We start from the raw sequence: 25279 nt of genomic DNA, 5'->3' as shown, positions 1-25279 counted from the left end.
GCTCCATTCTAATTGTTGTGTTTCAAGTTAAATCTCTTACTCATAGGTTGGAAGTGTTGTAAGGAATGTTGGAGATAACAAAACTAAGATTCACAGAGATTAAGATACTTCTTCACAGGTACCTTGGACTCTTGTCCACTTCACTCTCTGCAAATTGCTCTTTTCTAATTTACAATTCAAACAAAATCCTACCCCCTTGTGCCACTTCCATTCATTCATCCTTTTTGTCCACAGCACAGAATACTTTTATTTATTAAGGATTTTTTAAAAATTTTATTTGACAGAGAGCACAAGCATGGCAAACAGCAGGTAGAGGAAGAAGCAGGCCCCCTGCTGAGCAAGGAGCCTGATGCGGATTCCGGACTCCATCCCAGACCCCTGGGCTCATGACGTGAGCCCGAAGGCAGATGCTTAACGACTGAGCCAGGCAGGCATCCCCACAGCATACTTTTAAAACTGCTCATTTCATCTGCTAAAACCTCTCATGATGAGCCTGACAACACAGATTATTCCACAAAACTTAACTGTTGGGCAGAGCTGGTTGTTTTTTATTGTTGTTGTTGTTGTTTGTTTTAACTATAACAGACCAAGACTTGGGGTCTTCCACAGACTCAAGCTGCCCACTAGAATCACTGCTCCGTGGGGGTGCCCCCTCATTCCTGCCTGTATGGAGGCATCTGTCAGCACTGGGTCAAACACTGCCAAGAGAGACAAATGACAGATACAGTCACATACCATTACCTGCATACATACACATATATATATAAAGACAAGTACCATACGATTTCACTCAAATGTGGCATTTAAGAAACAAAACAAATGGTTACTGGAGGGGAGGTGGGGTGGGATGGGATAAATGTGATGGGGATTAAGCTCATCACATATGATGAGCCCTGGGTCTTGTATATAAGTGATGAATCACGAAATTCTAACCAGAAACCAGTATTGCACTGCATGTTAACTAACTGGAATTTAGACAAAAAGTGAAGAAAAAAAGGCATATATAATGAATGTTTACATTGCATTTTAATAAATTCTTATAATGTGTATAGGAATTTCATTACATTATTTTTGGTAAGTTCATGTCACCCAAAATGCAATGTTTACATATGTAGCATTTTCTTTGTTTTTTCTCTGTGATTTTTATTCTTTTCTTATTTTGTTTTATCTTTTCTTTTCTGTGTCATCCCAAATTTCTATCTATCCTTGAACTTTATCCATAGAAATGCAGCCCATCATCCATATTGCCCTTCATTTTTCCCTAGAAGTCCCCTTCTTGGAAAGTTCTGCTCAGGTAATTTCTCAAATGGTGTAATCAATGATTTGTTGAGATGACAAGACTAGATGTGGCGGAATTTAGCTGGAGGTAGATGAAAAGAGGAAGAGGCTTTTTAGCCAATGCAGAGTCAAGCTCCAAGCCTAGGAGCACTGTGCCATAAGCAACAATGAGCTACTCAAGCAGATGTGGTGTGCATAGGCCTTATTTGAAGAGTCCAACTTGTGAGAAGCATCTAGGAACAGATGATCAGTTACTAGAATGGGGAAAATTGCAAATCTGTCAACTTACTTATTTTGTGCATGTTTAAGTACCATTCACAGGGAGAGAATGAAATCACTTAACTTTGGTAAAGACTAGGAAATAAAGGGTGGCTCATCTTTGAGACAGCCTGAGGTGTGAGAGAGAGCACCCATTTACACTTGCTTAGAGGGGTTCTGAATCCTTGTAATTTTACCTGTGGCCTCTCTCCACGAACAGCTGTGGCTGCTATTTTAATTTTGAAATTCAGCTGTTCCTTTGCCAGTCTTGACACAACATTTTAGGCATGTTCTGAAGCATGACTCATGATACGCCTCTAAAGGCCAAATCACTTCAGTATTCTAGGCAATTAGCTCTCTGCTTCGGATCTACTGGATATTCTCGGACCAAGATGCAGGATGGAGACCATGGACAATTTAAGAAGGGAAGAATTCCAGCCAAGACATTAGGCAAAAAACATTCAAGACCATATGAGAGGTCTAAAGGACATGGGGAAGCAGATTAAAAACATAACTGCCGAAGTTTTACTTAATCTAAAAGAGTGTATTGATTAGATAGCACCATCCCTCCCATCAACAAGCATGACTACAGTGTTTGCTATGCCTCCTGGTTTGTTATGTGGCAGGGACCCCAGGGACAAAAGGGAAGAAAGAGGGTAAACAAACTCTATAAACATCTTGAAGAATAAATATTAGCTTTTGGATTCAAGAGCTAGGAGAGATGACTTGAGGAAAGTAATTTTTATCATCTATTCATTAATTGTGGTTATAGTGTACACTTTGCAGACTCAAACTTTTGCACTAAATGATTGTGATTTTATTAATTTTTTTTTCACAAAATACAAAGCTTTGTACCACATTAGTGTTCTAACACAGGAAAATCTCAAGATTTTCATTGGGAGGAGGGATGATTTATATATTTAGGACTGATTTTATACATATTCTTAAATTAATATTAAATAAAATGTCAGGACAAAGGAATGCCAACCTTGTAGAACATGCAGATTATTGCTTAGAACTTGCATATACTTTAAACTGACACACATACAAAGAATACAGACATTTTTAAATTTTAAGGAAATTACCTAGAGATATTCATTAATCCCATTCAAATTAAGCACAGAGACCAAGAATACTAAATTGCTATTTTAATTGCTGATAAATCTGAGTAACACTGATTTATAAATTACCAAGTCTCACATTTTGTAAATAAGACAAAGTTCTTCATTCAGCCTTACAGAAATAAATTAGGAGATGTGTTCTCAAAATATTAAATGTATTTTGAAAGACTTCCAAAATCTTTATAACAATTAAATAGTAAGGTTGTATATTCCCAGAAAAAAAATGTGTATATCACTAGAGCTATCACATTTGCTGCAATTTTCAAGCGGCTTTTTCAAATGAAATCTATGTCTAAAAGTTATTACAAATTCTAATAATTACCCAAAAAACCTCATAACGCATCCTAGTTACAAGTAAGTAACAAGAGTATTATCTGTGCAAAAATTCCTTAAGTAAAAAGCAGACATAATTATAATCAAAGCAAACCAAGCAAGAAACAGAAAAATATATGGCATATTTTATTTACAGTTATATTTTAGGCTTCATTAACCAAGAAGTAGCAAATATCTAATGCACACTTAATTACAGAATTATGAAAAGACAGAAAGAAAAAAAATATACAGATGATGGTTAAACAAGTTTTCAGCCAGAGGTATTGTATCTTCAAGATTTAGAAATACTTCTCATTGTTTTTGGTTTTAAATATAGGGCCTGATACCAAAACTGTCTAGTTTGCTGTAGACATTTTCAATGCAAACAAATGGTTTATGGTGTAACCAACAAGGGAGCCAGTGTAAACATTTTCAATGCATACAAACCAATCTTTAGCAGCTAGCCTTCGGTTCTCCATTGCTATCCAAATATCTTCAAATAAAGGTACAACTTACTACCAAGGCTGGTAGGGGCAGTTTGAGGTCTGAGCTAGAAAGGGATAGGGCTCAAGTCCTTGGGTGTTGCATTCGTAAAACGTGCTGAGTAATCCACTTGCTGGTAAGTTAAAAGAAACATGACCATAACTAAACCAGCTCAATTAAAGAGCAGGACTCAGGAATGCTGCCACAGACCAGCAGCCCCTCCTCCTAACAGCCTCATAACAGAGCTACATCCATTTGTCCAGCTGCCACGGTGGCTAAGAAAGAACATTTAGATAATTTACAGGCCTACAATGAATCCCTCGGTGAAACATATATAAAGCTCTTACTGCTAAGCCAGTTTATCAAAAAGACTACAGATGTTTCTCAATAAAACCAGAACCTTATTAGCCTTGTTTCATCTCATAACAAGTATTATTAAATACTAAATAGCTTCTGATAGCCTCTTGGCAATTATGGTTTGCTGAACTCTACTTAAAACTTACTGCAATGCTTCCCCCCCCCCCAATGGAAGAACATACTTGAAAACTCTGAAGTTTGCCACAATAGACCAGAAAGCTTATGGGTATGGGGAAGCCTCAAAAGAAGATCTTGAAAGGTGCTGACATAAGGGATGGAGGTGCTGGTAAAATCTTAAGGGTGTTAGGAGGACAAGTTAGAAGGGCTGTAAGGATTCAGAGAAAAACTTCTAGGTGAGGGAGGGGCATCATGCCTTTTAAGGGAAAATCAGTCGTGTCGTCTCCAACTCCAGGTGCTGCTGGCTTCTCACTGTTCTCACACATACCCCATGTACTTCTTGTGAAAAATCCCTTGCAGGAGCTTTAGTGTGCCTGTGGTCAACCAAGCTGTGGTTAAGGCTGGGTGGTTTGTGTGTGTGCCCAAGGTCTCTAGACACAGGGGGGGGTCTCGCTGCTGTGCTGGATAGTACCAATGGAGAAACACTGTGCCACATTTCTGACAAAATTGTAGGAGTTTGCTTCTTCTGGAACCCAAGACACACAAACACATAGTGTTCCATGAAGTATAACCAATGAGGCCAACAATGACATGGATTTCTCAATTTTCAAGCGACAGACTCAACCACTGAAAGCCAATTTGTATGTTTATTTCCATATTGGAGTTAAGAGTAACCTAGAAACTGAAATTTATTCAAACATTTATTTTAATAGTGCCTTTCAGGACATGTTTATTTCCCTTAAAAATGAAAGAGAACAAATATGAGTATGACAACACTTTCCCCTTGATATCTCCACAACAAGACTGTTCCTAACGCATGATGACAAATGGTGTAACCAACCATAAAACTGGCCCTTCACGTCCATGAACTGTTCTCCAAACACCCAATGCACCTCACAGAAAGTGTACAATCTAAAAACTGACACTTCAGCCAAACGTTGAGTCAAACAGATTAAAATTTAGAAAAGAATTTGATTCAAACACCTATAAATGAGGAAGTTTTTAAAACTAGACCTTTACAGTCATACTGGGGCATCCATGGTATATCAGTCACCCTCAGGAATGGTGAAGACATTATTATTTCTCTAAACATAGCACTAACCCATGAAACAACAAAACTAAACAGCTGGAATAAAAATTGCGTCTTAACCTACTGTAAGGTATCAAGACACAACTTATGCAGGAGTTAATTTCTTTGCACTCATATATGACTTCATTTTGAATTTTAAATAAATGCAAACAATACTCACTAGAAGGATTTCAGAGACAAGAATGCAAATTCTATAAATTCAAGCTCATAATTTTTAAATTCTCCCAAACAAAATATCAGATGCAGAATCGATGATCTTGCATGCTATTTAGTTGATTTTCATTCACTTTCAAATTTTTGTAAGAATTGTTATTTTTTAGACTACTGCACATTCAAAGAACATCTTTATAGTTATAGGTTGTCACTAATCTTTTTCTATAAAAATAGAGCTGCTTAAAAATTTATACCAATTTACTTTTATTTGCTACAAATATTTTAATAGTTGTTAAATTCAGAATGCCTAATAGAATCATTCTAATTAATCTGTGTAGTCAAAATACTTAATATGTAAAATGTCTAGCAAAAGTTTTTCATTTAATAAATGAAAAATTCATCGTTTAATAAATGACATGTTCTGTCTTTAACTCCTTGTATCTTAGGTAGGTGGATACAATCACAGAACAGTGAAGTATAGCTCCTATAAAGATCTGACTTGAAGTAGTATGGCAGTTTATTTATAGTGTCTTTTCCATTTCATGCGTGTTGTACAAGGAAATATGTAGCTTCTACTTTTGGATATTGAATGTGGATGTTGAATTAGCTGTGATGCAGTCAGCATAAAATAAGAATTGCTGACTAAGGGGATAATGAACTTTAGTTCAAAACACGGATATTTTAAACACTTGTTTTGTGAGCAACTATACTAATGAAAAGTGCTATCAATGAAAGTAAAAATAAAGTTTTAAGCATGAAATAGCAACTATAAAAACTGAAACTGCTATATGGAAACTCACTGATGAGTGAGTTTTATATTAAGATACATTGCAATATATTGCTTTATATTGTCTTCATTTTGATGGTGGGTTTAAAATCTGTGTTCAGAAACTATAGAAATATCCCAAGAGTCAAAAATATTTATTTCAAGTTTTGCTTCTTTTTAAAGGAATTTCCAAAATAGTTTTCTAATATAAATGTTTTCCTTTTAAAAATCCAGTTTTCTTGCAAAAGAGCAAGAAAAGAGCAAGATAAAACCATGTGCTTTCCTACCCCCCCTAAACAACCAATATGCACTTAAGTGCCTATGATGTCAAAGGTACTAAATTTGGTAACAAATTATCAATGTAATATTAGTAGCTTTAAAAACAAATACCTATACTTTACATTACTTTAATTAAGTCTTTCAAAAATAAGTGTACCTACTATAAACCAATCAATCTGACTTTCTCACTGAGTTATTGACTGAGATTTCAATTACCTTCTTTAAATGTTCTAAAACTTATCAGTCTCTCTCTGCATTAGACAGCCAGATCAAACAAATCAAATCAAAGTCTGATCTATCCAGCCAGCCTCCCTTCAACATCATAACATGGACAGTGAAAGTGAATCATTCTCCTGTCAGCTGAGAAACTGAGTGGATTAGATCTTTTGGTTTGGGTTCAATTAAACTCAAGCAGCCATCCCTGATTAAATTTCTTTCTTTCTTAGGTAAGAACAATCATTAAAATCAAGTACTTGAGAAAAATAAATAAAGGCAGTAATAGCTAACTATATAATTCTATATTTGGGTTGTAAGAATCAAAGAAAAAGCAAACATATACTTACACATACACACACACACAAAAAACCCAAAACCAAAAAACCAGAGTCACCAGCCATTGATCATCACATGAGACAAGGATATTAATGATCGGAATACTTGGATTAAATTATCTATTTTTTTCCTGTCCTTTAGGAAAGACAGAAATTCAAAGCACTCAAAATGTTGGTTAAGCAAGCATGGATGTAAACTGTGAGTAAAAATGTGAATACTGACTTTTTGGAGTTTTGGTCTCCTTAAGAAGAGGCCTATGTCATGTTAGGAGCATGACAAATATACACTGGATAACACTTTGGTACTGATGATGTTGGGTTCTGAACTTAGGGGAGGTTTTACAAGTAGAAATGATATATTTTTCACAGAAAAAGTACAAGGGAAACAGAGACAGCAGTGTTAAAGCTTTTTTCTTAATGATTCCTCCTATTAGCCTAAATAGTCATACATAACATGCATTTTTAGAAAGAGGAATTTGTCTCTTAAGGAGCTCTGTTAAGATCTGTCTTAAGATTTACTACAAATTAAAAAAGCAGTATTTTGATAAAATGTTAAAAATAGAAATAATAAAGTGACATCTGAAAAATTTAAAAATTAAAGAAGTATTTCCATGACTGAACTAATATTCCCAAAGTAAGCAAAATACTTCATCACTCATAAACAACAGCATATCTAAACAAAAAAATACATCATTTCTAACAGCCAAAGAAAACATTTCAACAATTTAGAAATTAAGCCCTAAACGGGTATTGACAGCCACAGTGGGAAATGAGTGCAGTACAACAAAATGTTGAGGGCTATTTACACATATAAAAGCAGTTTCCATCTTTCAGCAAATCTGATGACATAAAACCAAGTGCACCCAATAAGCACAGTTGCCTTTTCACAGAGAAAAATACGAATGCAGGTTAACAGATTCCTGAAAAGATTCACCATTATATGTATAATTTTTTATTTAAATCTTTAAGATTTTATCCATGCTACAATGCAGAAGAAAATCAGAAAAGAAATCTTGGAATAAAAACTAAGTTTTAGTCTCTTTTCTAAAGATTAAAAAAAAGAGCACTGAAACCCTTGTTAACAAATATAATTAATAAGAAGTACTAGAACATGCCAAGAATTCATCCTATCAGTAGATATAATGTGGGTAGTAATGAAGTGTGCTTATCAGTAGCCCACCTTTAGTCAAGTTTTCCATTCTGCAGACTACTTTTGGCTTTCTCTTGTCTGATGAGAGAGATGACTTTGATGCAACCCTTTGTAATTTTGATCATCCACATGACATTCATCACATCCAAAACAACACAAGTAGAGATCCAGGAACATTGGATTAAAAATCCAAGCCTTATGTAGGCTTCTGTTTCTAACAAGGAATATATGTAACTATAAAAAGGAGGTATTGGGACAATCCGTACGATGAAGAACACCACTGTCATGAGTATTCCATTGATGACATTAGCCTTGGAAAATTTAGGATACTTCAGAGCTTCAAAGAACCACCTGGAAAAAATTTTCAAAAGCATCACATTTACTCTGCATCTCCAAAGATTAACTTTTTAAATTTAGTTTTTAGTTTTTAAAATTCAGTGAACATCCTCCTAAGATTTATATAGAGAGGCAAAGGGCCTAGAATAGCCAACACAATTCTGAAAAGGAAGAAAGTTGGCAGACTTGTACTACCCACTTCAAGACTGACTTACTATATAAAGCTACAGTATTCAAGACAGCATAGCATCGGTAAAAGAACAAATAGATCAACAGTGTTAGCCCAGAAATAGACCTACACAAATTTACTCAACTGATTTTTGACTACAGTATAAAGGTAATTTAACGGAGAAGGAATAGTTTTTCCAACAAACAACTGGAACAATTGGATGTTCATATGCAGAAAAATGAATGTAGGCAGACATCACATTTTACACAAAAAGTAACTCAAAAGGAGCCACAGCCTTAAACATAAAATGAAAAACTATGCAACTTCTAGAAGAAAACATAGGGAAAAATCTGTATGATCTTGGGTTTGGTGATTGTACTTTAGATATACCACCAAAAGCAAAATCACAGAAAAACATATTGTTACTAAAAATACTCTTAGTAAAATTAAAAACTTGCTCTGTGAAAGGCACTATTAAAACAGAATAAAAAGACATTGATGCACTGGGAGAAAATATTTACAAAATACATATAGCATAAAGTACTTGTATCCAAAATATAAAAAGAAGTCTTAAAACTCAATAATAAGGCAACAACCCAATTCAAACATGGGCAAAATACCTTAAACACCTCATCAAATAAGATATAAAAAAGGAAAATAAGAATATAAGGTGTTCAGCATCATTTGTCATTTGAAGACTGTAAATTAAAACTATGAGATACTACTACATACCTATAAAAATGATTAAAATCAAAAATTCTGGCAATACCAATTGCTAGCAAGGATATGGAACAACAGGAATTTTAAAGCCTTGCTAACAAGAATAAAATGATAAAGCCACTTTGGAAAACAATATGGCAGTTATAACACTAAACATGTTTATAGCACATAAACCAGCAATCACTCTCCTAGGTATTTTTCCAACTGATTTGAAAATTAAGTCCATACAAAAAATTACACACAAATGTTTATACCAGGTTTACTTATAATTGCAAAAAACTGGAAGCAAGCAAACAACCAAGATGTTATTCAATAGGTGAATGGAGGGGGCACCCGGGTGGCTCAGTGGGTTAAGCATCTGCCTTCAGCTCAGGTCATGATTTCAGGGTCCTGGGATCAAACCTCATGTCAGGCTCTCTGCTCAGCTGGGAGTCTGCCTCTCCCTTTCACTCTCCCTCTGCTCTCCCCTGGTCTCTCTTAAGATAAGAAAACTGGATAAGCAAATGGTGGTATATCCACATAACGGAATGCCATTCAGCAATAAAAGGATAAGCTACCAATTTACATAATGACATGGATGACTCTTAAATGCATATTACTAAATGAAAGGAACCAGTCTGAAAATGCTACTCCCAGTATGATTCCATTTATATAACATTTCAGAAAAAGCAAAACTAAAAAGACAAAACAGGTCAGTAGTTGCCAGAGGTTCAGGAAGAGAGGAAGAGAATGGAGTAAGTGAAGCATAAGAGATAATTTAGGGTGGTGAAACAATTCTGTATAATACTGTATTGGTGAGTATATGATGTTATGCATTTGTCAAAATCCACAGAACAGCATGAAGAGTATGTACAAATTTTAAAATGTCACTTAGGAGGCTGGGGGTGCCAGGATGGAATCTAGACTATGACAAAAGAATCTAACTGCTTTACAAATACATATATAATCTCACTGTAGGAAGTGGGGTCAAAACAGGTAATCTAAGTAACTGTAAAAATGTATGGTAGCTGTAAGACTAAAGACAAAAGAAACTGTACACATGCACTGTATTCCAGTTGGTAAAGTTCTGTGTCATGGAAGTACAGGTTAATAATTCTGAAACCATTATACATATATATTGGGATTTAGCAAATAAGTACATCTGTTTGATGGTGAGTTGGGGACCAAGTGTCTCACTGCTGGAGTGGAAAGTTACAGACAAGTGAGTGGAAAAGTCTAGACTGATCCATATGCTACTGGATTAGAGTTGAAAACATCAGTGTGAACTCATTTAGCTTAATATAAATACGGATGTAGCAGAAATAATTATAGTTAGCTATGTATACACAGGTTAGTATACTTCCAAGTTGTCACCTGGAAGAACACAGAAACAATGATGCTCCACAGTAATGAGCACACCCAGGGCCTAGATCTTGGTTTCTAATACCATTCTCCAATAAAAGGAACCAGGGCTCCTTGAGACAAGGCTGATTCTAGGGCTGGAACAGAGAATATACAATAAGAATCCAGCATATTTTACTGTCAGAAAGTAAGGAAGTACTTAAGAACCAAAATGATGAGGTTCTACCAAAGGCACACAGAAACCAACCAAAAGAGCTCAATGGCAAAAGCTCTAACATTTTGAACAAATAATAAATAAATAAATAATGTAGTACTAGATTAAAACCACCTGAAGTATAAATAGATATCCATGAATCCATAGTATTATAAATGAATGAAGGAATGAGTGATTGGAAGAGAAAAGATAAATATCCTATGCAGAATAATTACAAATAATTTCTGTAGATACTGCACTCTCAATGAAATAAGGTGTAACTCCCCACTCCCCAAAAGGGGAGCTACTCACAGTGACTTATTTCCAAAGTTCAGGATAGAAGGCAAGTGGGATAGAAAGAGTACCTTTAAAATTGAGAAATCTGACAAACCCACTTCAGCCAGGTGAACAAGAAAAACATCCAGCGTTAAGTCATGTTTATAGCAGGGAGGCCTAACATGCTGTCATGAGAATGGCACTTTATTTCTGTAGTCTTCTTCCCAAAACCCCATAACCCAAGTCTAATCATGAGGAAAAACATCAGACAAATCCAAAATGAGAAATATTCCACAAAACACCTGACCAGTACTCAGAAACACCTCAAAAAACAACAGAAATCTGAGAAACTGTCACAACAAAGAGGAGTCTAAGGAGATATAATTAAATGTAACGTGGTATCCTGGAGGGGGTCCTGGTACAGAATAGATAAAACTTAGGAATTCTGAATACAGTACAGACTTTGGTTAATAATAATGTATTTGTTCATGAATTGTCACAAATGTACCCTACTAATGTAAGATCTCCTTCTTGTTCCATCTAGATGGATTCTTTTGTCTCTCTCACCAACATGCTCAATTCTTCCTAATCCAAAAGTCTCTCCTCTGCTCGTCTTCCCTATCACGCTTTCTGAAAGGGAAGTCAACAGTATATTCACAAACATTCTTGCTCCACTTCACAACCCAGTACAATACAATCACATTCCCCTACAAAAGAAATTGGTCACCAGCCGCTTTTCCATACCCAAGACAGTGGGTCTGTCTTAGCCTTCATCCTAAGTGGCCTTTCTATAGCATACAACATTGCCAACCATCATACTTCCATCTCTCCTGACCTCCATGATACTATTTTCCTCTTGATTCTTAACTACACTTTCTCAGTCTCTACTTCCTCTGCCTGTCCCTTAAATATTTGTGCCTCCCAAGCACCATTCCCTTTTCTATGCATTACCAAGGACATTTCAACCACTCTCAAGGGCTCAACATCCTAACATTAATCTCTAATTTCAAGTCCTCTCTCAAGGTCTACTTGTAGTTCCAGATTTTTAATTTATTGTTGAACATTTTCACCTCATTTATTGGTGAGCATCGCCAATCACAAGACAACACAACACAAATCACAAATTCTCATATATGCCCCAAACTCAACATGCCTGAAACCAATCCCCTATTCCTTACCTAACCAACCACTCCTCCCCACCATTGCCACAGAAAACTGCCTGTTTCTCTTCTGATCCTCCCAATCATTTGTGGGTTTTTTGATAGATGGAAACATTTTTATTTTCATGAATAAACTCCATTTTAATATAAAAATTAAGGAATTTGCATAAGCAAACTTTCACAATAACAATAAGCTATAGAAAATTGGTTTGTATAATTAAATGGTTATATTTCAGGGAGCTGGGTAAGACTGGAAAGAGCCCAAAGGCCATCATTTCAATACAGTTTGTATGTTAGTGTGTCATGAGCATCCCAGTGTTTGCTTTTCTTTGTTCAAATTCAGGTCTTTCTGTGGAAAACGTGTGTGTGTGTGTGTGTGTGTGTGTGGTCTGTAGATTTTATTTATTTTAAAAACTGAAGTATAATTGACATAGCATAGTATATTAGTTTCAAGTGTACAACATAGTGGTTCCACATATGTATACACTGGGAACTGATCACCACAATAAGTCTAGTTATTGCCTGTCATTATGCAAAGTTGACACAACATTATTGATTATATTCCCCATGCTGTCCTTACATCCCCACTCATTTTATAACTGGAAATTTATACCTACTAATCCTCCCAATCTTTATCAATGGTATCACCAACAACTTGCAGTCATCCTATACTATTATCCCAACAGTCTGTAACCAAGCCCTGTCCATTTCGTTTCCTTATCCATCCCTGATTCATCCCATTCTCATTGCTGCCATTATAATCTTTGGTCCTCAGTATCTCTTACATCTATGACTACAATGACCCAACTGGTCTCCCCTGACTCAACCTTTCTAGACTTTTCTCTTCTTACAAGTTCTATACTGTATTTAGTCCAGAATACTTATACTTTGTTTTTCAAGCACTTCATGCACTTTCCAAATATTTGGCTGTGTGGGAAGGTGATTATCTACAAATCCAGACTTAAAGAACTTGTCCTTTGGCTTTACCATGCAATCACCATATTTATCTTCTGCCAATTTTTTTCAAGTGACCAGTGCCTGTTCTTTAAGTGAGACTATTTTTTTAATTAATTAGTTAATTTTGAGAGAGAGAGAGAGCACACACGTGCATGTGTGAGCAAACAGGAGAGGAGCAGAAAGAGGGAAAAAGGAAATCTCAATGCCCAGCACAGAACCCCACTTGGGGCTCGATCTCTTGACCCCAAGATCATGACCTGGGCTGAAATCAGAGTTGGACGCTTAACCAACTGAACCAGCCTGGTGCCCCAAGCCAACCTCTTTTTAAAGAAAGAGCTCATATATTAATTCAAGGTGAAGAAATATTTTATATAGTTGCTCTTCCTCTCTCAGATCAGAAGGGCCACTTACTTTGTTGGAATCTACTTTTTACCTAATTCGAACACTCTTTCATCCCAATAAAGGCTAATAGTTTGTCAGTGTATTGAAGCTGAGAGGGAAAGGGGTAGGAGGAAGAAGGAAGACATGCATGTGGGAAGAAAGGACAGAGGAAAAACTCTCTTTTAGCCACCATCTACAGTTATTACCAAGACAAGGTATACAAGAAAAGATAGCACATTGTATGTGTTTATAATCCTCAGCCAACTCCACAGAGAAAAATCTGTCTTTGGTCATTTAGCACTTCTTCCTCCCATTGCCCTTCTAAACTAACTTGAATCTTGCAGTTATGTCCTGGGAATTACTGTGCACAGTGTGGTACTAACTACAAATAGTGTAAAAACAATGTATTATATGGTATAATTCACATCTGGAAAAAGCAGAAGGGGCTCCCTGCAGGTAGAGAAAGAACGAAAAAAGTGAGAAAAGAGGATGAAAGCAAAAAACCAGTCCCTACACAGCACTGGTTCAGTGAGTTTTTGGAGTTCAGAGTTGAGAGTCGAAGTTTGAATGAGGCTTGGGAAAGCTGCAGGGTCCGGGAGATATTGTGAGTTCAAGAGGAGCGAAAAGAATTTTAAGAAGTGTTGCTGTGAGTAACAAACTGGATCTTTGTTGACATCCTTGGAAAAACTCCAATAAGGTTTTGGATGGCTGTACTGTTTCTGGGACTCTACACAGAGACTGGGCAGTAAATTGACTCTAGTTATATCTTGGTTGCAAATGTCATTCTTTCAGGCATGTAAACACTGGTGTTTAATAAATATTAACTCTGAAATTTTAGGGATTCAGAAACTTAATTTTAGAAAAGTTATCCTCTACCCCAATGTTATTTTGGCTCCCCTTCTTTTAGACTATTCCTTCATTATCTTTTCTCCCTTGTCTTATGCTTCCATTCTAGACACTCAACTTATCCTCTCAATGCCATCTCTTCTCATGGCTTCAAATGTCACCCCTATCTGATCATTCCAAAATTCCTCTCTGTACCTCTCACTACATTTCCACTCAGATGCTCTGTTTGTCCTCTTACTGAACAGCTCCAAACCAAAACCACCACCTTACCTATAGTCTTCTCTTGCCTCATCATCTCTTTTCATGGGCCCATTCCTCAAATGTACAGACAGCAGAGAAATTATCCTAAACTCGTCCCTTTTCTCTATCTCTAATTTCTCATCCATTGCCAATTTCACTTTTCTTCCCTGAAAATCTCTATTCTGTCATCTTTTCTCTATCTCCACAGCCTAATTTGGGGCTCCTATTTATTTTCCAGACTAATGAAATTATACCATTCATTCACACAACTAAAAGCTGTCTGCTAACTTTCTAACACAATCTTTTGCCTCCAGTCTTCCAATCCATCCTACAAATACCAAAAACTACAATTACTCAGTGCTATTTTCAGAATGTCTTCCTCCACAGGTCTACATTCTCCCTGTCCACCAGGTCAAGGGCAATCAGCTCTCTCTGACACTCAACACCCTCTCTGTCTTGCCACCTTCCTCCTAGACATACTTTTTGATTCTGCAAGTTTAGGCTTCTCTTTCATAGAGCATGATTATTCCACTTTTTTAAAACTTATGTTCATTCCTTCTTCCTTGAATGGAGGGTCTCCCATCCCCACCCACTTCTAAAAACATCCTAAAACATTTTAAGAACATGTTCTGCCTTCTCTATGAAGGCTTGTATGACAAATACCAATTAATAATAGATCTTAAAATGTGGTCCATGAACCCCTGAGACTTTCTGCAGGGTGTACAAGGGAAAACTTTTTATAATATTAAAATATTATCCACATTGCTCCTTGTGCTAACTTCTACAATGACAGTGCAAAGCATTGGTAGATAAAATCACTGGCATCTTAGCACAAATCATAGTGATGGCACAAGATGGTACTAGTGGACATTGTATTCTTTACAGCCACACACTGGCAATTAAAAACAAAACAAGGGAGGGGGGAAAAAAGTTACAAAAGGGGGAAAAAACTGGTTTCACTGTAGAATGTCCCTGAAGAAGAAGAATAATTTCACTGCATCATGACCTTTGAGTATATCTTTTTAATATTCTGTGTGATAAAATGAGAAGTATACATAACATACTTCTACTGCAAAGTATAACAGCTGTCTGAAGGGAAAAAAACCCTTGAATGATGATTTGAATTATGAGCTAAACTACATGACTTTTCCATAGAATACCATTTTTACTTGAAAAAAAACAACTGAAAAACTATGTTATTTAGACTTGGGTATTTGGCAGGCATTTTCTCAAGAGTGAAAAGTGAGTTTGTCACATCGAGAAAAGAAGCTTGTCAGTATTTGTTGCCAATAACAAAATTTGAACTTTCAAATGAAAAACAGAATTTTGGAAAAAATTCTGTCTGGAAAGACTTTGACGGCCTCCCAAGATTAGAGATTTTTTAAATGAGATCAGTGGTGACATTAACTACTGTGAGGTTTTTTTAATATTACTAATAAATGTACCAACACTGGGAATGCCTACACAACTCAGTGGACCAAATAACCAAGTGACCAAGGCATGATGTTACATAATTATGCATGGGCAAAAGATTCAAAGCACAGAGAGAGCAATGAATTTGAATGTAACTATGTATGGAAAGTTCATTGATACAGTTTCAGATTCTACATTTAACTAAGCTTTAAGAAACTACCTCTTGGTATGTTTTGGCGTAATGTTAGAGAAGAATATCCTTGAATACTTCAAAAGGCTTCTCAAATACTTCTACCTTTTCCTATTACATGATTAACTCTGAGAGGCTGGTTTGTTTTTTTTTTTTTTTCCATATGCTTCAACTAAAACAACATTTCACAACACACTGAAAACAGAGGCAGCCTTGAGAATCCATCTAAATACCACCATGCTAGACGTTAGGAAGATTTGTAAAAATGTACATCCATGACACTGTTCCCACTAAAATTTTTTTCATTTTGGCAATGTAGTTATTTTTTGCAAAAAAAAAAAAAAAAAAACCCACATTATATTAACATAAAATATTATTGTTACTATTAATGAATTAATAAATATTTTTAATGTTGCAGTTTTAACTTCCAATCCGGCAAATATCAACAGATAGAAGCCCACAGGAAATAAAAGTTCATTCAGGTCCTCAATAATTATGAGATCAACAAGTCTGAGACCAGCTGTTTTATAACATTAATACCAGCACTTTTTTCTTGCCCTTTTTCACATAATGTCTTGTTTTACTAGCTCATTATTTCATATTTAAGTCCTACTTATTCAAATGTAGACATGCCACCAGACACCAAATTTGAAGGTCCCAGAAGGCAGGGACTGGGACATTTAGGTACTGAGGAGTTATTTAGGAAATACTGAATTAACATATTAAGAAGCATATGTACAAAGTTCTTATCAGCTAGTTAATTTTAATAGCAATGTATAAATATGCCCTCATAGCAATGAAAGGCATTTAGGCAAGAAAGAATTTATCACCACTGAAATACTTTTATAAAAAGAAACCTGATGCAGGGGTATAACTCAGCAGCAGAAATGTAACTGAAGCCCAGGTGTCTGAGCTTTATTTCAGTCTTCTTTTCCTCTATAACCCACCACATGCATCCCATGTGCCTTCTTAAATTATACAGAGCTTTAAAATAGAGAAAACATTAAAATATCCCAAACTATAAAGAAAACAATTAACCAATAGAAAACTCTGAGAGCTTCAGTAGCTGCACTCAGTTTTGTTAAGATCTCCTTGTTGCATTATACCATTTCCTGTTCCCATTCCAACCACACTTCTCCTTTTTTTAATTTACTAAAGACTCAAGGCTTTTAGATAAAGGTATAGAATTAAACTATTTCTAATTTTATGAGTTCTCAAAGAGTTTCCAACGAAAACGAATTGAAGTTCCTTTAAGCACCAGAGTTAATTTTCTCCTGCTTTAAAATCTCATATTCTGAATCATATTTAAGAGATAGACATTGTTAGAACTTAACTGATCACCTCTTGGGGGTCATTTTTTCAAAAAGTAATTAAATGGCTACTATGTGCCAGACAATAAGTGCTGGACCATGCAAAGTTTAACAAAATTTTGCCCTTGATCTAATGAAACACAGAGATGAGTAAGAAACAGAAAAAAAGAGAGAGTGAGCGAGAGAGAACGTTATCATAAAACACACTAATCATAATGGTGTAACGGTATGTCACTATTATGGAAGCACAGGTAAGGGACACCCAACCTGACCTGAGAGAGGTGGGGTTTAGTGATGAAAATAATCCTCAGGCTGGGTTGTGAAGGATGAGTAAGGAGCCAGGAGACCTTTCCACATACGGACAAGTTGGAATGAGAGAAGATTTTTGAGGGAGGGAAATGCGGCAGAAAGAGTAACAGATGTACTTGGAAAGTGTTCTGTGTCCCATTAAAGAGCCCACGTTTTACCCCGTAAGCAGCAGGAGTCACTAAGGGGATTCAACCAGGGAAGCTGCATGTTCATTTTTGTGTTTTAGAGAGATCATCATGGAAGAGAATAACAGGGAAGCAAGATAAAAGGGAGACAGGTAGACAGTTAATCTAGAGTAGGAATCACCAAAGTTCTTCCACAAAGAACCAGAGAGTAGACATAGTAACAGGCTTTGGAAACTGTATAGTCTCTGTCACAACAAATGGACTCCACTGTTGTAGTGTAATAGTAATGATGTAAACAAATGAGCATAGCTGCCCTCAATAAAACTTTATTTACAAAAAACAGCAGTGGGTTCGGTCCTCGAGTGTTAAATTGCCAATCCCTGGTCTAGAACAGCACTATCCAAAAAAACTTTCTGCAATTAATGAAAATGTTCTATAGATGTGCTACCCAATTCAGCAGACTCTAGCCAAGTGGGGCTGTCAAGCACTTGAAATGTTACAAGTTAGCCTGAGGAACTGAATTTTTAATTTAATTTAAATGTAAATAATTACATGTGGCTTACAGTTACCCTGTTGGGCAGGACAGGGTTAGAAGCTAGTACAGGAGCCTAGACAAGAGATGATGGCACTGAGAGTAGAGATGGAGAGTCAGTGGCCAAGGCAAGAAATATTTTGGAGGTTATCTGGTAGGACCTAATGATGGACGAAATGTAGGTGAGGGAGAAACAGTAAAAGATGATTCCCACATGTTGAGCAGGAGAATGAGAGAGAACAGCTGGGCCACATGCTGAACAAGAGAAAGTAAGAGACTGCAGAGGGAAATACGTTGCATTCTATTTCAGACATGTTGAATTTGATGTGCCACCTGGGAGGAGAAAACACTTGACTATTATCAAAGAAGTTGGTAATATTAAATATGCTCTTTTTAAAAGAGAAAGCAACTGTAGCACAGGGATGTTAAATAACTTAGCCCAGGTCAGGGCACATTAAGTGACAAGGTTGAATACAACTTGAGTCCATCTGGTTTTAAAATTCATGCACAGTCCATCACACGAACATGAGCATCACATGAAATGAGCAAACAGGTAATAGTGGACACCTTGAAAGGAGAACTCAGCCCAGGGAGAAGCATGGAGATCAGTGGGCCCAGAAGAGAGCCTTGGGGAACACCAGCATTTGCGGAACCGTGTCTTACCAAGGAGGCTGAGAGAGTGTGGTCAAAGACATACAAGGATTGGATGAGTGTGGTGTCATGAAAGCAAAGGGAGTTGGGCTGTAGAAGGAGGTGATCAATAGCATCATGTCCATAGAGACACATAATGAGAAGGTCCCCAAAAGGAGTTTGCCGGATTTTGCAACTGGAAGTCACTGATGCCTCTAATGAAACAGTTCTAGCGACGGAAGAGGAAGCCTAATTTCAGTGAGTTAAAGAGCAAAAGAAGATACAACAAAGTAGAGAAAGCAAATATAAACAGGCACTGCCAGTGGGCTTTAGCATGTGGGGTATGTATGACATTTAGCACTTCCTGAACATATACCGAATGGCAAGCACCGTGCCAGGTGCTTTATACATGTAATCTCATTGAATCTGCACAACAAACTGTAAGGCCTATAGGCATCATCATCATCATCATCATCCCTATTTTATAGGTAAGAAACCAGGCTCAGAGAGATGAACTAATCTTCCACTCATATACAAAGCTAAGTGAGAGAGCTTGGATTTGAATGCAGGTCGTTTGGCTTCAAAGTACATGCTCTTTGCTCTATACTTTCACATTATCAGAGTCTTTGAGGATTGCAGAATTATTATTTTAAAAATTCAAATGGCCAAGCCCAAGAAACTGGTTATCTTCTTGAAGAATTAAGATTACATCCTATGAAATATGGGCAAACAAAAGAAGACAGTGTGTAAGCAAAACTTGGGAAAGAACAGGTTCAGCAGCAATCTACTCTCTCCTGTTTTGGGGGTGGAAGGACCACTTCTCCCCTGTCCCCGCCACCTTTGAAAAAAAAAAAAAAAAGATCAGGTTAGGGGCGCCTGGGTGGTTCAGTTGGTTTGAGTGTCTGCCTTCGGCTCAGGTCATGACCATGGGGTCCTGGGATTGAGCCCCGTGTCAGGATACCTGCTCATCGGGGAGTCTGCTTCTCTCTCTGACCCTCCCCCCCACACACTTTCTGCTCTCTCTCTCTTTTACTCTCTCTCAGATAATTTTTTTTTTAAAGATCAGGCTAATTGCATGGTGAACATACTAATGACAGATGTCCCGATAAACAGACTAATGGTATTTGTTGCAGGAGAGTCTCATCCGTGGAATGTTTTTAGGATATAGCTAGTCTAGGTTTGCTTATGGCAAACAAACCTAGAACGTATGGATTTATGGGGTCTGACCCCCTGGAGAATGTTACATAAGCTATGTAACTATCCGAGTATTAAATGGAGATGTTTCCTAATCAAGAGAGTTCCTTCTATGTTCACAATAGGAACTATGCATACTGCTTACAGCCCTCAGAGATAACCTTATTGTGGAGTCTTCCCAATGCAAAAAGGACCCAGGGAGCCATTCAGATGGTCCTGAACATCTCCCTGCCTTGACAGTGCCTGAGGATTACTTGGATCCTCGGCTTAATACAGGGTACACTCTCTAACCCATGTGAGTCTGATTTGACAGTCCCAATTCTCTGGGTTATCTCTGCACTAAGTCACAAAAGGGTTGCATGCAATCATGGGAGCCTCCCCCTGACTTTGGGACTTTGTCCGAAGATTTTAAAGATAGGTAAGTTTTTCAGAGATGGAAGGGAAATGGAGGATGTGAATACGGGAAGAAACTCGAGAACCACCCACAGGTGCATGAGACAGTAAGGGTTCCAAACTGACTCTAATGAACAGTAGGAAATGAGGCTGGCAACAAACATGTGGAGCACATCACAGGGAACCTCAAAGTCAGAGAAGAGTCTAAACAGGATGCAGTTTTTGGAAGAAAATAAGGTCCAGAAAGTGGATCACAGGCAGGATTACGGCGGTGGCACTGTGAAGAAGGACAGAAGAGAGGGTGAACCTGGAAGGAGGGAAGTCTGTTGGAAGGCTATGGCAGTAAGTGAACTGTGGAGATCCTGCAAACCCTCACCTAGGACCATGGATATGGAGTGAAAGGAACAGCTAGCGTTACACATGAAAGGCATCAGCAGACCTCACTAAATGACAAGATAAGGGTCATACAGCATCATTATAAATCCACTGGCAAATACAAGCATCTACCTCCCTCCATGAGATGGATGGAACTTAATTTCCTTTCTCCCTCATCTCCTTGAGAGTGGGCTATCCTTCATATCTTGCTTTTAAAGAACAGAGTAAGGAAAAGAAAAAACTTCACAATGGAGAAACCTGGCAAACATCACCTTAACCATGTGATACCCAAGTTCACATCCCCCAATGATATGGACATCATGTACCTCCTAACATGATGTGATGAGAAGGGCAGTTTGCCTTCGCGGGATTCCTTCCAAAACTCCATCACCTCCACCTAGTCATAAGAAAAACGGACAAATCCAGACTAGGGGACAGTTTACAGGATAACTGGACAGTACTTCTTAACACTGTCAAAGTCAAGAAAAACAGGGAAAGACTCAGAAACTGTTACAGACCACAGGAGACTGGGAAGACACGAAACTAAATGCAATGTGGCAGTCTGGACTGAATCCTAGAACGAAAAGAAAACACTAATGGAAAAATTGATGCAATCCCACAAAGTCTGGAGTTCACTTAACAGTGACGTATCAGTGCTGGTTTCTTAAGTTTTGACAAATGGTCCATGGTAATGTAATCTATCAGCAACAGAGAAAACCAGGTGAGGAGGATATGGGCGTTCATATGCTATCTTGGCAACTTTCTGTAAATCTAAAATTAGAAGTCTGGTTTTTCTTTAAATGATGGATGAAGGTAATGTGGATATCAGAATCTGGGAATAGGAATACGCTGGTGTCAAGAATGTGAACTGGCCCCAAGATGAACCCAACTGTAGTAAAGCATCGCCATCCTTCAAAGAGAGCTCCATTCCAAAGCTTGGACCACCGCTCTCTACCTCAGGATCTTGGATAAGCTTCTCTCGCCTTTCGAAGGCTTGGTTTCCTCATTTGCACAATGGTGACAATAATTCATGTCACATATTCTCATTTTTATTTAGTGCCTTTAGGATCTTCGGGAAAGTTTCCCCAAACGAAAAGGAAACAGCACAAGTTTAAAGTAATTAGTCACCTACCGCTGATTCACAAAAGGGCTGGAAAGTTCTGCAAGCAGGCGAAAATTCCCAATGTATGCCAGGACTCCATCCCTCTGGATGAGAAACATAAAACACAATGTCAGGGAGGACATGCTTATCAACATTTCCAAATATAAAGGAACATTCAATAACTTCTCAGCATAAAATAACAATTGATATCAAGACAGACCAAGTGTCCTAGCTGATTTTCTTCTTTATGAGAATTTAGAAATGTCACTAGAATTCTAAAATATTTTTAAAAGACAGCATATTGGACACTTATGTTCACCCATAAAAACAGATTTTAAACAGTTGTCCCATGTTGAACTAATGAATTCTGCAAACAGCCACTGGTGACAACATTCTCGAATTACTGTAGAAATGATGATCAAAGTAGTGTGAATTTCAGAAGTTGAGGAATTTTATAGCAGTTAAATACTTAAAAGAAACTCATTTTTATATCCATTAATAAAAGCACCTTAAAAAATCTCAAAAGTGTACTTGACATCCTAAATAACATCTGTAAGCCTGTGAGCAGATGCATATTTGCCAAAAGTAACAACACATGCTAAAATTTATGTATCACATTTGACCTGAAAAATGTATTTGTCAATCAGAAGATCCTACAGCTAAAACACACACTCTCAGGACCTCTCTGAATTTAGAAACAATGCCCAGTACACTGTATGAATGTAATAGGAAAAGTAGAACAGAGTTAATAAACTCTGAAAAACAAAGAAGTATACATTAGAAAGAAAAACAAAAGTATACATTCCAAAAATATCAGGTAATTTAAACACTGTTACTAGGTAAACAGTCATTCCAGCACTTCCAACTCAATCAGAATTATGATCACACACAAAAAGAAATAGTTGTACCTGCGCCCAAAACATTAGATATACATGGAACTTCAGAAACCCTATTCCTATAAGCTATAACATGCTGCCTTCCAAAATGGAAACAATATAAAGCAGTAAAAACAAATGAACATTTTATTTGAAGGTTTTCAGTCCTTCTCCATGGAAATTATTTTAGGGATTGAAAATTCAGAGCTGATTATACAAATTAGCTTTTCCAACACTAATCTAGAACTTTTTATAATCTCAAATTCACTGGCCTTAGTGAAATTGAAATGTGTGATGAGGAGGAAGGAAGGAAGAGGGACAAAAGAACAAAGACAATGGGCAAGGTGAGTACTGTGCACAGCGGTGATCAACTTTACCTAAAGTCAGCAGAGACACAGCCACACCACTCCAAAAACACATGACAACACAGAAGAAATATTACTCACAGGTGTTATTACTTTAACAGAGAACTAGAATCAGTATTTATCTGAAATTATATATTGTTCTGTACTATTTAGTTTTCTGTTATGGTAAGAGCATTTATTTCAACAAACAGTAAGGTTAACAAGGGTATTTAGTAGTAATTAAGAATAGGACAATTTAACAAATAAAATGTGTGAAAATGTAGCGTGTGCGTATGTGTGTGTGTGTGTTTTAAGGGGAGGGGCAGAGGGAGAGGGAGAGAATCTTAAGCAGGCTCCATACCCAATGCGCAGAGCTGATGGGAATGACAATCTTACCACCCCGAGATCATGACCTGAGTCGAGATCCAGAGTCAGACACTTAACCAACTGAGCCACCCAGGAGCCCCAATATTTTTATGTTCCTTTCTGCCCTTTTTGTTTTGTTTTCACTTTTTTTTTAAGATTTTATTTATTTATGTGACAGAGAGAGAGATCACAAGTAGGCAGAGAGGTGGGCAGAGAGAGAGAAGGGGGGAAGCAGGCTCCCTGTTGAGCAGAGAGCCCGATGCGGGGCTCGATCCCAGGTCCCTGGGCTCATGACCAGAGCCGAAGGCAGAGGCTTAACCCACTGAGCCACCCAGGCGCCCCTTTTCTGCCCTTTTATTTAACCTTTTTTCTGGATATTTAAATCTAGTAGGCTATATTATTGTATATTTTCAGAAACATACATCTGAGACGTTGTAAAAGGGGAATGTAAATACAATGGGACTGAACAGTTATCTATATCTAATAAAAAATAACAGTGACATCTTATCCATGATACAGTAGGATATTTTTACTCTTTGCTTCCTTTTCCACTACTACTTTTCTGAACTGCCTGTAGCCTTTAGGTGGGGGTATATATATATGTTTTTTTGCCTCCCCACCCCCAGGAATGAACTACAGTCCAATAGAAAATTCACTTTGACTTGTAGCTCTGCTCTTGTAAGTCCACATTACTGATATTAGTCTAACAGGATAACCTCAATTTAATATTTTCTTAAGAAAGGTGTAAGCAGGGGCACCTGGGTGGCTTAGTTGGTTAAGCGGCTGCTTTCAGCTCAGGTCATGATCCCAACGTCCTGGGATCGAGTCCCGTATTAAGCCCCGTATCAGGCTCCCTGCTCAATAGGGAGCCAGTTTCTTCCTCTGCCTCTGCTCCTGCCCCTCCCTTGCTCATGCTCACTCTCTAATAAATAAATAAAATTTTAAAAAAAAGAAAAGAAAAGAAAGGTGTGAGCACAAAATACTTGAGATTTTACTTACTAACAATGGCAGGCTTTTCAGAGTTACAAGAATTAAGTTTCCAGTTCTCTTGAAAAGGCCCACCCACTTTGAACCTGCAGGCTTCTTTTGTAGACCAGCTATCTGTCTCCAAGATCCTCTGCATGTATAAATTCATCAAACACACTACCCATTTGTAAAATATCCAACCTTTTCAACACTCCAAAGCATACTGGATGGATTCCAAACAAGTTAACAGTTCTAGTAAAGAAAAGCCATTTAATGTGGCTACTCTTTTCTGGTAACATTTTTGAGTTCAGAAGCAGTCTTATTTCCCCAAAATGAGTCATTATCCACTGCATGAGTGTTCGTCACAACCTGCGCACCACATTAAATAACTAAGGTTCGGACTGTTCATCCTTTTCTGGTGTTTTTTACAGGTTCCTCGGCAATCACCAAACCTTTCAGAGAGACAGTACATAAACACCCGTTGATTTAATGTAAGACTTTTCTGCCTTCACATCCTCAATTATTTCCAAAATCCAGAAAGACATTCTCCTTGCCTCATACTCTAAACACGTAATTTTACAGCTGGTCAACATCTGCTAGCAACAATCGTAGCTATGTGGT

General features: G+C 37.3%; 1 protein-coding gene across 4 annotated transcripts in view; it reads right to left on the bottom strand.

Annotated features, from left to right (window-relative positions):
• Nucleotides 1–606: 606 nt before the first annotated feature.
• Nucleotides 607–25279, bottom strand: part of LOC111143053 (transmembrane protein 56-like) — a 110029-nt gene continuing 85356 nt past the window's right edge. For 3 of the 4 annotated variants that reach the window (XM_022496492.1, XM_022496491.1, XM_022496493.1), the window contains 2 exons: nucleotides 22138–22211; nucleotides 7395–8266 (listed from right to left, as the gene is read on the bottom strand). In XM_022496492.1, coding sequence (XP_022352200.1) covers nucleotides 7948–8266; nucleotides 22138–22211 — 393 coding nt within the window. In that variant the 3' untranslated portion in view covers nucleotides 7395–7947. Of the gene's footprint in view, nucleotides 699–7394; nucleotides 8267–22137; nucleotides 22212–25279 lie in introns of those variants that run through there. The other variant, XM_022496494.1, reaches the window with a different exon arrangement.

The sequence above is a fragment of the Enhydra lutris genome, unplaced genomic scaffold (assembly GCF_002288905.1).
Source record: "Enhydra lutris kenyoni isolate GAN:26980312 unplaced genomic scaffold, ASM228890v2 scaffoldscaffold9, whole genome shotgun sequence".
NCBI lineage: Eukaryota > Metazoa > Chordata > Mammalia > Carnivora > Mustelidae > Enhydra > Enhydra lutris.
This window is presented reverse-complemented; position numbering and strand designations above follow the sequence as displayed.